The 13,743-nt window shown below is 41.8% G+C and overlaps 1 protein-coding gene across 9 annotated transcripts in view; it reads right to left on the bottom strand.

Annotated features, from left to right (window-relative positions):
- Window positions 1–1,557: 1,557 nt before the first annotated feature.
- Window positions 1,558–13,743, bottom strand: part of MITF (melanocyte inducing transcription factor) — a 163,993-nt gene continuing 151,807 nt past the window's right edge. For 7 of the 9 annotated variants that reach the window (XM_077325149.1, XM_077325150.1, XM_077325152.1 and 4 more), the window contains 4 exons: window positions 11,088–11,162; window positions 9,746–9,821; window positions 8,201–8,348; window positions 1,558–5,596 (listed from right to left, as the gene is read on the bottom strand). In XM_077325149.1, the coding sequence (XP_077181264.1) occupies window positions 5,192–5,596; window positions 8,201–8,348; window positions 9,746–9,821; window positions 11,088–11,162 (704 nt within the window). In that variant the 3' untranslated portion in view covers window positions 1,558–5,191. The remainder of the gene's footprint in view (window positions 5,597–8,200; window positions 8,349–9,745; window positions 9,822–11,087; window positions 11,163–13,743) is intronic. The other 2 variants (XM_077325151.1, XM_077325158.1) reach the window with 1 other exon arrangement.

Here is a 13,743-nt window from a genome sequence, read left to right as displayed (position 1 = left end):
TGTAGTCTTGTAGGATAGGGTTGGTGGTCAGGACAAGTCAATAGGTCAGCATCAATGGGGCAGGATCTCTCTTTCTCCCACCTGCCCTCGTGTCTCTGAATGTGAGGTGCATGTGAGATGCAGAACTCACTGGACAAAGTATTTGGAGCAACTTCCTTTAATTAAGTAAAATGATTTTGTGGCAGGGGGGGGGATTACATTTCCCAGGGTATCTTGGGAAATCTGATATTCCAGGAATGGAAGATTTTCCTCACTTACCTTGAATCTTCCTTCTTGGTGATCTACAGGCCAGGCAGTCTCCACTAGTGGGTAAAAACTCCTCTGACTGGCAGGGAGGGTTGTCAAAGCGTGCAATTCCAGTAAAGGGAGGGGCTTCTCTCACTGGCTCAAGTCTTGTACAAAAGCCATAAGGAAAAACTCCCTGCTCAACACTTCAGACTACAGAAGTCTCCCCAAAACCAAGAATTCTCCTCAGAAAAGTATACTGGTGGGAGCACAATTAGGGGACCTTGACTTTTCAGAAGGCTAACTCCAAAATGGGGCTGAATCAACAAATAAATAACCTTTGGGTGGGAATAGACTGTCCTGACCCAAGAAGGAAACATCTTCCTTTCTACAGTGGTCCAGGGTGGGGCAGTATTCACTAAGGTAAAGGTAAAGGTATCCCCTGTGCAAGCACCGAGTCATGTCTGACCCTTGGGGTGACGCCCTCTAGCGTTTTCATGGCAGACTCAATACGGGGTGGTTTGCCAGTGCCTTCCCCAGTCATGACCGTTTACTCCCCAGCAGCAAGCTGGGTACTCACTAGTGGGACACAAAAAAGCAGTGTGTCCCTGGGAGGGAAGATATTACAGCCCCTAGGTGGCAGTGGGCCACTGCTTAACCCCTCTACCAAAAGCAGACTCAGCCGAGGCTAATTATCAATACCATAACGCTGGTGGAGGGACGCATTGGATCTCTAGAAGGCCACCTTACAAAAGGACTCTAAAGGAGGAAGGGCAATAAATGGATGAAAAGCTGCCCTCCCTTTTAGAGTGAGTTGTCACACCTGGACCGTTTATGCACTGGGAACTTCAGTGCCCCAGCTCCCATGCAGGAGCACAAATTGGAGGCGGATGAGATGCCCCAGGCCAAGTGTTCCCCCACGTGGGTGCAGGAAGAGGTGGGGCAACCTGCTATGACTGAAACTCCAGCCTGCAGCCTGGCATGAAACCTCCAGTGCATAAACGGTCCTGCAGGAGACTCCAAACTTACTGCCATGTAAGCCTCTGATCTGTTAATACAGCCTGTCAAAACCCCTATATCCTAAGGAAGCCTTCCTGAGAGACAGAAAGTCACATTTATGCAAGGACGTAGCCCTATCAGCATAATAAACTCAAAGCCATCTTCACACCCAAATGGTGCCCTCTTTTGCCTGAGGGTATTTGAGATTTGGTCAAAGGAAAGAATAACCCACTCTTCTGCCCTAAGCACAGTGGAATTAGCTTTTGAAACAAAAGCTGGGTTTGGTAGTAACAAGACCCGATCAGAGGGAAACACATACAATTCAGGCAGTCGTCGTGTGAAAAAACAAAACAAAAGCTTTAATCCATCTATTAGGAACAGTTCAAATTATTTACGTGGTTAACATTAATATTGATCCATCGTTTACAGTGCTATGGACCAGACACAAAATTATTGCTGTGGCCAACAGCGGGCGAAAGATCAACAACAGCATGGCACTGAGCGTCCAGAACAGGAGGCAGCAATTCAATCTCCCCCGCCCCAAGATACAGAGACCTTTGATACCATCGATTTTCCATATTTTTTCACCAGTGCATTCCATGTCCAAAAGATACGGTAAGTGCATTCTCTTGTGCTTTGCTGTTTTTCCTCATATCCTTTTCCTAAAGGCTTTATAGGCATCAGAGTTAATATTGCTTTATATAGCTATCTATCTATTTCAAAGTATTAAGGAAGAAATCTGTGGCACTAACATATCCTGCATGGTTTTGGCAAAAGTTGCTGGGTACTCCTTGGACTTGGTCAGCCGTCTCTTGACTCTCCCCATGTTTTTAGCATTCTGGGGTATTGTGTGTTGGTCATCTGAAGGTGCGTCCGAGCAACAGCATTTCCCTGGCTCTTACGTTCCTGATGCCTCTCCCATGTAAATGCATTCTCCAGTAAGGCCTACCCATTCCAACTGCATATAATAAATAAATACTTTCATCCCAAGCCTGCAGTTTCCCCTTCTTATATGGCACCACAAGAATTCTGCATAGGCGATATGCAAACTCCACAAGTAAAATGCGCAGACCCTGGTACAAAGGAACCCAAACCCAAAACAGGGAAGCTCTCTCCCCTAAAACAAAGTGCAATGGATAGTGGCATGGTGTGTCAAGGAAACTTTATATACTAAACCAAACAACAGGGAAAGCATGCAATCCCAGGTGATAGGAGCCATATTATTGACTATCTAAAAGAAACCTAAATCCACAGTGCATTCCTAAGCAGAGGAACACCATTCTTCTAAAGACTATTGACTATACAAGACTCAGAAGGGCGTAATGCTGCTTAGTGTTGAACTGTTAGTGGGTCACCTAAGCATGTGTGTTGGGTAGGACTCAATGCTGTGGTATTGGTATATTCTCAAATGAGGGATCAGTTTAATTGTATTCAGCCTAATCTACAAAATGTGGCAGGACTGAACAGCATACAGGAGTTTTTTCCTGGCCAAACTGCTTGATGAGATTAATTTTGGTCTCATAATCGGAGCTATGTCTGTGCTGGAATTCTGAAAGCAAACATGGAGAAATCAGCAGCCAATTATTTAAGCGTTCCTTTCTTGTGGGAGATCTCACTTGGAGGACCCAGGCTAGCCTGATCTTTTCATATCTCGGAATCTACGCAATTTCGACCGTGGTTAGTCCTTGAATGGGAAACCACCAAAAAAGTCCAGGGTTGCTATGCAGAGGCAGGCCATGGGAAGCCACCTCTGAAGATATCTTGCCTGGAAAACCTTATGGGGTTGCTGTAAGTTGGCTGTGAGATGACAGCACTTTCCACCACCACCTTAGGGAGGGGCAGTGGCTCAGTGGTAAAGCGCCTGGTCTCAACTGCAATCCCCAACAACTTTGGTTAAAAAGGATTGGGCGGTCTGCTGTGATCCTGCCTACTTCCACAAGTAGACAATTTTGATTTATCAATCGACTTAAATAGATCAAAAGTCTGATTCAGTTTCAGGCAGCTTCATGCACTCATGTGATTCAGTTTTATGCCGAAATCCTTGGGGGGGGGGGGAGGGAGGACGACTACTCCCAGTATCCGTGCTGGACAAGGACAGAAAGGTGCAGAATGAAATGTTTAGTGAGGTCAAGACTATTTCATAAAAAGGCAATGATATAACTTTGAGACTTGACTGTTACATCCAATCCTGCCATACTGACGACTGTCTGCTGCCCATTGCCCAGGTTTCCTAAGCACATCAGCATAGTTGGGATAGAAAGAGAGCCAAAGACTTCACTTGAAGAGCATGACAGGGGCAGGGTGGACAATCACAGGCTCTTCCTTTATGACACAAACACTATGCCATACCCAACTGCTACAGTCCTCTCCTCCTCTCCCCCAACCCCAGGCTTACACTCCAGTCAGTGCTAATTCATGAAGACTGCAGCAATATTTAAGGCACTTCATTCTGAACAAGATATGCTTCCCTATCACTTGCAAGTCGATCGGTGGCAGCTAGGAAGGAAGCCAGTCACGTCCTGAACGGGCAAGACCATAAGCCACTGTATCAAATATTTAGGCATGAGAATAATACAAGGAGCACTACTGTTATTGCATAGGACTACGCTGGAGAAGATAACATACACAACATGCTCTTATGACAATACTTGTTGCAAGTTAAAATCTTTACAACCTTGGGATCAAGTAACAGTTACCTGCAAATACAGTCAACATTTTTTCAACTTTGATGCTGAAAATAGTCTTAAAAGAGCCATAAGGAAGAGATAGTAACCATGTTTCCAAGCATATTACTATTTGTCCTGTACTGCTAAAAATAAATACGTACAATCCAGGGATTCTTCCCCCCCCTCCCCCTCCTTTATACAAAGCTTTCCTTGTTAACATGACTAACTTCATACTATTGCTTTTAAGATCTGTCTGTCGTAACATTTCTTCTGTGTGAGGCAGTAATATACAAAATCACCACAATGCCACTCTTGAAAAGACAAGAACCTATACAAAATCTTACTCTGGAGTGTGTACAAATGAATGCAATCCCCACCCCCCACCCCGAAAAATACCGTCCACCACAAGTGGAGGGTTAAAATGTCAAAAAGTACAGTCTTCTTACAAATAAAATACAAATGTACTCTTAATGAAAAATAAAACTGGAAAAAATGCATGCAAATCAGATAACTGTACAATGCAATTAATCTTTTTAAAAAAAAAACACAACTGTTTATGCTCAGTAGATGGAGAATGCTGAGTTTTGGTTAAGAGTCTTGAATTGGTAGCACATAAATATATGATTTATTGTCATAATTAAGTAATTAAAAAATGAACCATGATTTAGAATGAAGTTGTCACACAGGATAGCGTTTCCCTCTCAGTAACTTAAATTATACTATAAATTAATCTTTTTTTTCTGGGTTTCTCCTTCATTTCCAGCTTGTACCTTAATTAAGGCCATTGTGAGTTCATTACTTATATGAGTGAAGATTTTGTACCATATATATTCTATTTAATACTTTGGGATAGATGGAATTGGGTTAGCAGGTACTGTATATATAAACAGAGGCACTATTAAATAAACACAAAAATAATTTACAAAGCTCACTCTCTCTTTTTGGTTTCCTTACATTCTTCTACATTTCATTTCCAAGTCAATAGGTTTCATTACATAGGTACTGGAGAGGCCACCTTTCGTGGATCAGGGCTTTGTTGCTTTGTATTTGTATCACACTATTGCTTTCAAGTAGAAATGGACTGCTTTGTGAGTCTGGTTCATAGATGCAGGACGCTATTTTGGAAGCATTGGTGCTTTAAAATAGAATAATATACAAGTCTCTTGCAAACATTACAAAAGTCACATACACTGGGCTATCTGAAAATTATATTGAAAGAAAGTTATTAAGAAAACAGATGAAAGTACTTAATCTACCGATCAAGCCATGAGATTCACCAAAGGCTTCCCTAATGATCTCCACTAACAAGTATGGTCAGTGTCCTCCATGCTCACGCTGCTCCTTCGGCTACTCGCTTTTGAAGCCCCAGGAGATACTGACGAGAGAAGCGGGTCAGTAACCCCGACAGGAGAGAGGGTATCGTCCATCAGGATGTCTTCCAGTTTGGATCCTACTTTTGTCGGGACAGTGTAAGTGCCAGCAGCAGCCTCGGTGGCATTGGCCAGGCTATCGTTGAAACGGATAGTGCCGTCGATAAGGTCAAGAGTGGTTGTGCAAGACAGGTCTGGGTGATGTTGTAAAACCTCTTGGCTGCAGTTGTCAAGGACAGGCTCCTGTTTGATAATCCTGTTCACCATCTCCGGTGAGCAAAGGCCTGTAGACGGAATGATGGAAAGTCCATGTGCTCGAGCCTGCATCTCAAGTTCCTATTGTGAAGACACGCGTGATATGAGAAACACATAAAAAGGAAGACATGAAAGACATTCAATAACTTCTCACCTTCCGGCAGCATATATAAAGGTAAGCCTGGGAAGGTGAAACAAGCAAATATAAAACAAATGGTTTTAGTGGAGTGGCCACTGGACTTCTCCGAATGTGGAATTTCAGGTCTGTTTAAGCAACAATTTGAGGAAATGCTGTGGGAAGTGCAAATGACTCCCAGAAAACACCAATACATATGGAAAGCCAGGCATACATTTCTTTTCTTAACAGTAGAAATGAATGTTTTATGTTATTTTAAAAGAATATTTATTCTTTACTGAAATCCTGAAAAGTCACAACATGAGAATGTTTCCTGTGGAGATCCTACACATTACTTTGTTGGTCTCTTCCTCCATAACAATTTAATAGATGTATTCTGGCTTACTATCCTCATGCTCCCATGTTCCAGAAACTTTTCCAGTAAAGAAAAGTGTCTGACGGCTGTTTTTTGGAAGTGAGACGGTAGAATGACACGAGAAGATAACCTTTGGACACAAGGCCTTTCTGACCCTTTTGTAAGTCTTCACATTTTCTAGTTTCACTCTTTTGGGGGGTATCATGACAAAGGACAGTAATTTGCAATTCTCATTTGAAATGGGGTGTTGGAGGAGAGTTTTATGGATACTTTGGGCTACCCAAACCACAAATAAGTGGGTTCTAGAACAAATCAAGCCTGAACTCTCCCTAGAAGCTAAAATGACTAAACAGAACTGATCATCCTCTTGTCACATTTTGAGAAGACAATAATAAGACAACAATGCTAGGAAAAGCTGAAGACAGCAGGAAAAGAGGAAGACCCAATATGAGATGGGTTGATTCAGTCAAGGAAGCCACGGTCCTCAGTTTGAAGACCTGAGGAAGTTTGTTAACAATAGGACATTTTGGAGGTGCAGAACACCAAACTCTAATCTGGAGAACTGGGTTTGATTCTCCCCTCCTCCCCATGATGCCTGTGGGGTGACCTTGGGAGAGTCCTCACAGTCCTCTCAGAACTCATTCAGCCCCACCTACCTCATAAGGTGCCTGTTATGGGGGAGGGGAAGGGAACGTGATTGCAAACTACTTTGAAACGCCTTAAGGTAGAAAAAGCAGACATAAAATCTATTCTTCATGAATGCATAGGGTCACCATACGTTGGAAAGAACTTGAGGGCATTTCATGCACACAAATAGAGACACTCACACAGAGGAACATGTGTGACCAAAGCTCCAGCTGAATAGAAGCTTTGCTTATTTGACTTAGTAAATTAAGTACTATTGTATTAATCTGGTCCAAGCTTAAACCAATATGCATGTGTAAGTCCTTTTTCCTGTCTAATAAAGGGGGGGGGGAACAGAGCTTCACTTAATATTCTCTCTCTCTCAAAAGAGAGATGAACCAAAAGGATGCTCAGATTATCCCTTTGAAAATTACCCATTTGGGCAATGTTTTAAATCCCTGATACTGGGATACTGAAAATCACTGTTACCTAGTTCAAAACATGAATTTGTACAGCTCATGACACTCTTAATTTATAGTGAGTTAGATCCAGTCAGCCCATTCAAATGACCAGTAAAATGCTTGGGGACTGTAAGATTCAACTGGACAGAAGTCAGTCAGGATGGGAACTGCAATGAGGAGAGAAGTTGGGCTCAATAAAGAAGCAAAGCTGGAAACAGCAGACTCCCTGAAATGGGCATTCTTCCCTTGAAGGTTTTTGCGTAGCGTGGAATGCAAAATGTGTTCGACTGAAATCTGAAATCCTGTACATAAAGCAGAGCTCAGACAGAACTAAGCAAATATTCTCAAGGATTAACACGCACTTAACAGAGACTTGGAAAGAATTTTTTTTCTACTTAATATAAGCATGAGATGTCAAGAAACTGACAGTGGAACAAAGCAAAGATATTGGCAATCCTTGCAGCATCTTAGAAGTCGGTATAGCAAGCTCCAGGACTGCACAGTGTCCCCCAAATTTTGGAAAGCCCCACAGTTGTGCCCCATTCTCACTAGGGTCTAGAACAGGTTGCCAAATTGTGGTTCTCCAGATGGCCTTGCTGGTAGGGGCTCATGGGTATTGTAGTCCATGGAAATCTGGAGAGCCACAGGTTGGCCACGTCTGCTCTACACCCTTGTGAGATACCTCTTGCAGGTCATTTCCTTAGCTCCGTCTCAGCCTTGCTTTGGGTCTTGGTCTTAGACTAACGCTGCAAATTGATTGAAGATTTAAGATTGAAATATATTTGATGTACTTGCAGAACTTTTTCCTAATTCAAGTCAATTTAGAACTCCTGAGGGATAGGAAGAGAGATTTACTGCTTGACCGTTTCCCTAGGACTCTCAAAAATCCAATTCCAAATCAAGTTGAGGTAGAGTCTTGCTATTACTACAAATGTCTCCCTGGGTATCCATCTCGATCATCCATTCCGACGAGGACTGCACTCATTTCTACACACGCCAGTCAAGAGGGCTACAGAATCATCTTGATTGTCCAACTGTTTTTTAGACAGATTACTTTTCTGTAGAAAACACCATGCAGTTTCGCTGTATACACACTTCAATCAACAAACCTGTATTCTGAGCAAAAGGTGCCTGTTGGCATGTTCCAGTTTCTTTTGTCTGTTTTCTAGTTCTTTTGTACGCTGCTGTTCTCTTTGGAGCTTACGGATATAGTCCACGGAGGCCTTTAAAATAGTTCCCTTATTCCAGCGCATGTCCCTGTAAGAGCAACATAAATCATTATCTTTATTTTTTAAAAAATACTGGGGGAAGAAATGCTCTTTATATACTAAAAATATATTTTTTATTTTGTTTCTGGATACAATTTTTAAAAAGAGTAGCTTCATTACACTAGGGGGAGCAGCTAGTTAACATTTCCTGGTGGTTTACAGAAGAAATCCTGTCTCTTACCACTTGTGGCACTATTATCTAAATATAGAAAACAACCAAACTGTTGAGTTCTGCTGAGCGATGCTCAGTTTCCCCTGCCCTTTTCTGGAAACTACGCCCCTGTAACCAATACTCATCTCCAACGCTATCTGCTCGCTTATTTTTTTAAAAAGGGAAGGAGGGATCGCCCTTAAATATTCTAGTTCATTGTATTCACCTGCCCAGCTTTAGAATTATACCTAAACCTTGATGGTTTCATATCGTCTTTGCCAATATAAACAGATTTACAATAAAAGACCAGAAAACACTCTTTGACTATTGATATGTTAAGAGTGGCAATGACAACTCATTTAAGAGGAAGGTCAGTTTCTTTTGGCAGTGATAAAATGTTCTGGGTTCGCCCCAGTGTGAGTTCTATAAGGCTTGTAACAGCAGAATAGCTTGTTATTAATTAGTTAAGGGTGGAGTTGACATGGCGGCCATGTCTCTTGCTATCCCTCCCCCTCTCCATAATCAATCATTTTTTATTATTACAGTCATTGATCAGCAGGAATCTTTCAATGCATTTTTAATTTTAAAAGAAATTCCATCTAAACATCCGGAAGAAGTTCTTGACAGAGCGGTTTATCAGTGGAACAGGTGGTGGGTTCTCCATCTTTGGAAATTATTAAACAGAGGCTGGATAGCCATCTGACAGAGAGGCTAATTCTGTGAAGGTAAAGGGGTGGCAGGTTACAGTAGATGAGAGATTGGGATGTGAATGTCCTGCATAGTGCAGGGGGTTGGACTAGATGACCCATGAGGTACCTTCCAACTCTATTATTCTATGATTCTATGATCACATTATTATATAAATTGGCCCATGCTTTTCTGCTAGTAAATAAATAAAAAGTCAGCAATATTATGGATCTTCATTTTGCTTTTTCCTTGCACCCACGAGACATGCGTATCTAGACCATGGAGCCCACAGATCTTTTCTGCTGATGGAATGGATTTCCAGATAAGAGAGACCTGCAATAGAATTCATTCACTATGTTGTACAATGGGACCAAATATTCTGCTATGGGGGAAAAATGGAGTCAAAGTAATTGGCTTAAATTTATTCTATCCTACATCGTATACCACAAGAATATTCCAAAGCTTACGCTCAGCAGGAAGAATACCGAGTCATTTCAAAAATAAATGTATCCACATAATAATTCATTCTTTGATGTGATAGTACTTACGGGTCATTCGATTTGGGTATCAAAGTGCCCAGTTCTTTTATACGATCATTAATATTGAATCGCCTTCTTCGTTCAACTTTTAAGAAATCAATACAAATTAGCAATCAGGAAACATAAATGTCATACAGTTTTTACAAATACAAAAGTCCTGTTATGACTAGTTAATTTCCCCCCATAGCTATACATATTCGCTCGTCCACAGAAGCCACAATGTTTGGCAGAGCCACAGAAACAAAATTAACAAGGGGATGGAGGGAGAACCCTGTTACTATTGTGCCTCTTTAAACGGCAATATTTATTTTAGCCTGGGGTGGGATCTGGGGTCTCGTGGGATTATAAATCATCTCCAGATTAGAGGGATCAGTTCCCCATGAGAAAATGGCTGCTCTGTGGATCCCATAGCATTATACTCCAATGAGGTCCCTCTTTGTCCAAAATCCCTCCCACTCCTGGCTCTACCCCCAAAAGTATACAGGTATTTCCCAACCCAGAGCTGGCAACCCTATTTTATGATGCAAAATTACTCAACAAGTGGAACCACACCATCCATCTGCAAATTGCACTCCTCACTGGAAGCCAGTAGCAAGTACTGCTTATCAGATAATCCTCATCCCGCCCACACACCCCGGGTCAAAAAATAGGAAGGATACTAAAAGTTCCTTTAGATCTAGAATTAACAAAAAAAATTGTGTGTTTGCTATGACTAGCGTTTAATTCACAACACCAAATAGATATGATCTACTTGAGTTTTGCCAAAGTACCCAACATGTACCAAACCACAACCCCCATTTATGGATCCACATTGTTAAATGAAGCATTTTAAAAAATAGCTATACCAAATTCAGCTTTGGAAGATCTGTGAGTGGGACAAATGCCCTGATTTTCATGACATATACTGAATGTGGTTTAGGTTTATTTTGTGGGGATTTTAATCCCACCAGTCTTTCAGAATCCAACGATAACAAGAATGGAAAGAAATTTCAGTGAAGTAACATTAGACATAAATCAAAAAAAGGGAAGCGTGATCTAAAGGCTATCCTTCAAAAAGGATCATACTTTGTTTGTTTAAGAGGGCAGTGTAGTGCCCAGTTTTTGAGGCCCACATTTGAAAATTCGCCCCCCCCCAAGCCTTTGTCGACTAAAACGTACCTAGAATACAAACCAATTAATGTTCACCTACTCAAGCAGAGCTGAACAGACATAGGAGACTACAGCTGTTCCTTCTGGCACACCCCCTGATCTCAAGGATGATTGTGAGGTAAAACTGTATCTACCGTGTCAAACCTCTGGCTGTTGTCAAGTCTCCGTTAACTTTAATCAGAAGTAGAAACACAAAACTTACTCAAATTGTGGTTATCTTTCTTTTGTCTCTCTTTGGCCAGTGCTCTTGCCTCAGACTCTGTGGGAAATACACATGCTGAGCATGTTAACGAAGTAGTTAGAATTATGGAAGTGTAAGAAAGGCAATTAATCAGCAACCTAAAAACATTGAACAATCTCCGGTTCATGGTATTTATTTATTCGACTTCTACACCAACCTATCCAGCAAGCCGGCTCAGGGTGGTGTAGAAGTCAAACAGGCAAATAAATAAATATTAATAAGTACAATAAATATTTCAACATACACGTTTGATGAAAAGTTTCTCCTAATATTGCTCTCTGTGTTTGTATGTGCGTGCTTCTGTAAAGATGCCAGGTGGAACTGGAGGATCCCTTAACATCACAGATCATTTCCAGATTACAGAGATCAGTTTCCCTGGAGAAAATGGATGCTTTGTGGGGTACTCTACTGACATCCCTGTCCTCCCTAGGTTCAACCCCCAAATCCCCAGGAGAGTCCTGACCTAGAGATAGCAACCCTAAGCCCCACCAGTGAGGGGGGAACCAAGCAACCCTATGCTTCAGGCTAGGATGTAAATTGTATTTACTATATTATCATCTATATTATCTATAGATTATCTATAGATATATTATCATCAGATTTGAAGCCTAAACTTTCAAGAAGCTAAAGTTGCTATGCTGCAAGCATTGTCCCTGTTACCCAGAATAGTTCCTTTAAAGATCAATTTCAACTTTCAATTTAAACTCTTAATACCACGCCACGTCTGAATGGAAATGAAGGACAACATGTTTTAATAGAAGGCCAGTCACGTCAGAAAGAATTCCATCAAGATTTCCCAATTCATACAACTAACAACATCCTATTAATACAGAAATATAATGGAATAAAGGGGACACCTGGCACCCATGTGGCTTCTATACTGTTTTTGAAAGCTTACAATTTTCAGGGTGCTTCCAGAGGTCGACCTCCCTAGCAATGGACAACTGCAAATTCCAAACAAAAACAGCTAGATTCCAGTCCAGGAGCACCTTAGAGACCAACAAGATGGGGGGGGGGGGGGGGGTGGCATGAGCTTTCAAGACTCAAAGCTCCTTTTGTGTGATAAGTTGTTTACTTGACTCTAAAGTAGGTGTTCTGCTGCAGAAGAACGTGGTTTCCCTCTGAAACAAAGTACAATGGGAAGTATCTTTTAGGAAAAGTAACGTTTATTGTGGGCCATCTGAGACACTGCTCTTGGGACCATCAGACTAGCAGGAGTCATCGCAGGGAATGGCTGCAATCGGTTCCCTGGCATTTTGAATGGATCACCCACAGAGGTACTTCCATCAGAACAACTCTACGATGGCAATTTAACTATTGGTTAAATGAATGAAAACTGATATTGTTTCGATGAATCGCTGTATGGTTTTATTGAAACTTGTTCGAAACCGACCTGAGTCAGCCATGCCAAAAGGGAAGGCCGAGAAATCCCCAAATAAATAAAAATAAATAAATCCTAAGAAGATCTTCTTGGGTGAAAACCCCACTAAATACATACGTACTTACTTCTGAATGGACCTGCTCAGGCTTGCTTCCTAAAACTGCACCACAGCTATAGAAAATTACTCTGATCTCCAGGACTGTCATTCCAGACCTTGGGGCCTTACAGTGTGAGTGCTTAACTGATTAATTGAGAAGTAAACCCTATTTTATTTAATGATGCTTGGCTCATTCTACTTTCAGGCAACGTTTGGACTATTCCCTTTGTTTTTGCGATCCGTTCCTTGTTTTATTTGCACTTTTGCAATGGAGGGAGTAGTTCCCTTGTCTTTAGCTGCTATGACTGCTTTCCAGTGGCAAATTTGCTAGGAGACTGAGACTCTTTGCCACACGAATGAACTAATCCCTAGATCTGCTCATCAGATTTGCTACCTTTGATTATGGCAAATTCACCTGGAGAACTCATTCATGGTGAAGATCACAGTAGCCGTAAAACAGTTCAATGCATCGGGTGAAATCAACGCTGGCTCATGAAAGCTTACGGTGGAATACATTTTGTTCATCTCTAAGGTACTACTGGTTCTTATTTTATTTTGCTGACACAGATTAAAAAGAATAGCCACCTGGAATTATATAGAATTTATATACCACTCGGCATAATCTGGCACAGAATTACTTCTTCTCTTCTTCTTTGTACACCAGACATTGCCCTTTCCAACAATTAAAGGTAAAGGTAACGGTATCTCCTGTGCAAGCACCGAGTCATGTCTGACCCTTGGGGTGACGCCCTCCAGCGTTTTCATGGCAGACTCAAAACGGGGTGGTTTGCCAGTGCCTTCCCCAGTCATTACCGTTTACCCCTCAGCAAGCAGGGTACTCATTTTACCGACCTCGGAAGGATGGAAGGCTGAGTCAACCTTGAGCCGGCTGCTGGGATCGAACTCCCAGCCTCATGGACAGACAGCTTCAGACAGCATTTCTGCTGCTTACCACTCTGCGCCACAAGAGGCTCTTACAATTCCAACAATTACTGTAGTCTAACTATGCACCTGGGCTTGCCAACTCAGGAAGAGCCCAGAAAGCTCCTTGAATTACGACTGATCTCTAAACTACAAATACCAGTTCCACTGCAAATAACTGCAGCTTCAGTAGGACCGTTTATGCACTGGAGGTTTCA

The sequence above is a fragment of the Paroedura picta genome, chromosome 3 (genome assembly GCF_049243985.1).
Source record: "Paroedura picta isolate Pp20150507F chromosome 3, Ppicta_v3.0, whole genome shotgun sequence".
In the NCBI taxonomy this organism is placed as follows: Eukaryota; Metazoa; Chordata; class Lepidosauria; order Squamata; family Gekkonidae; genus Paroedura; species Paroedura picta.
Note: the sequence above shows the minus strand (reverse complement) of the source record. Positions and strands in the feature narration are given on the sequence as shown.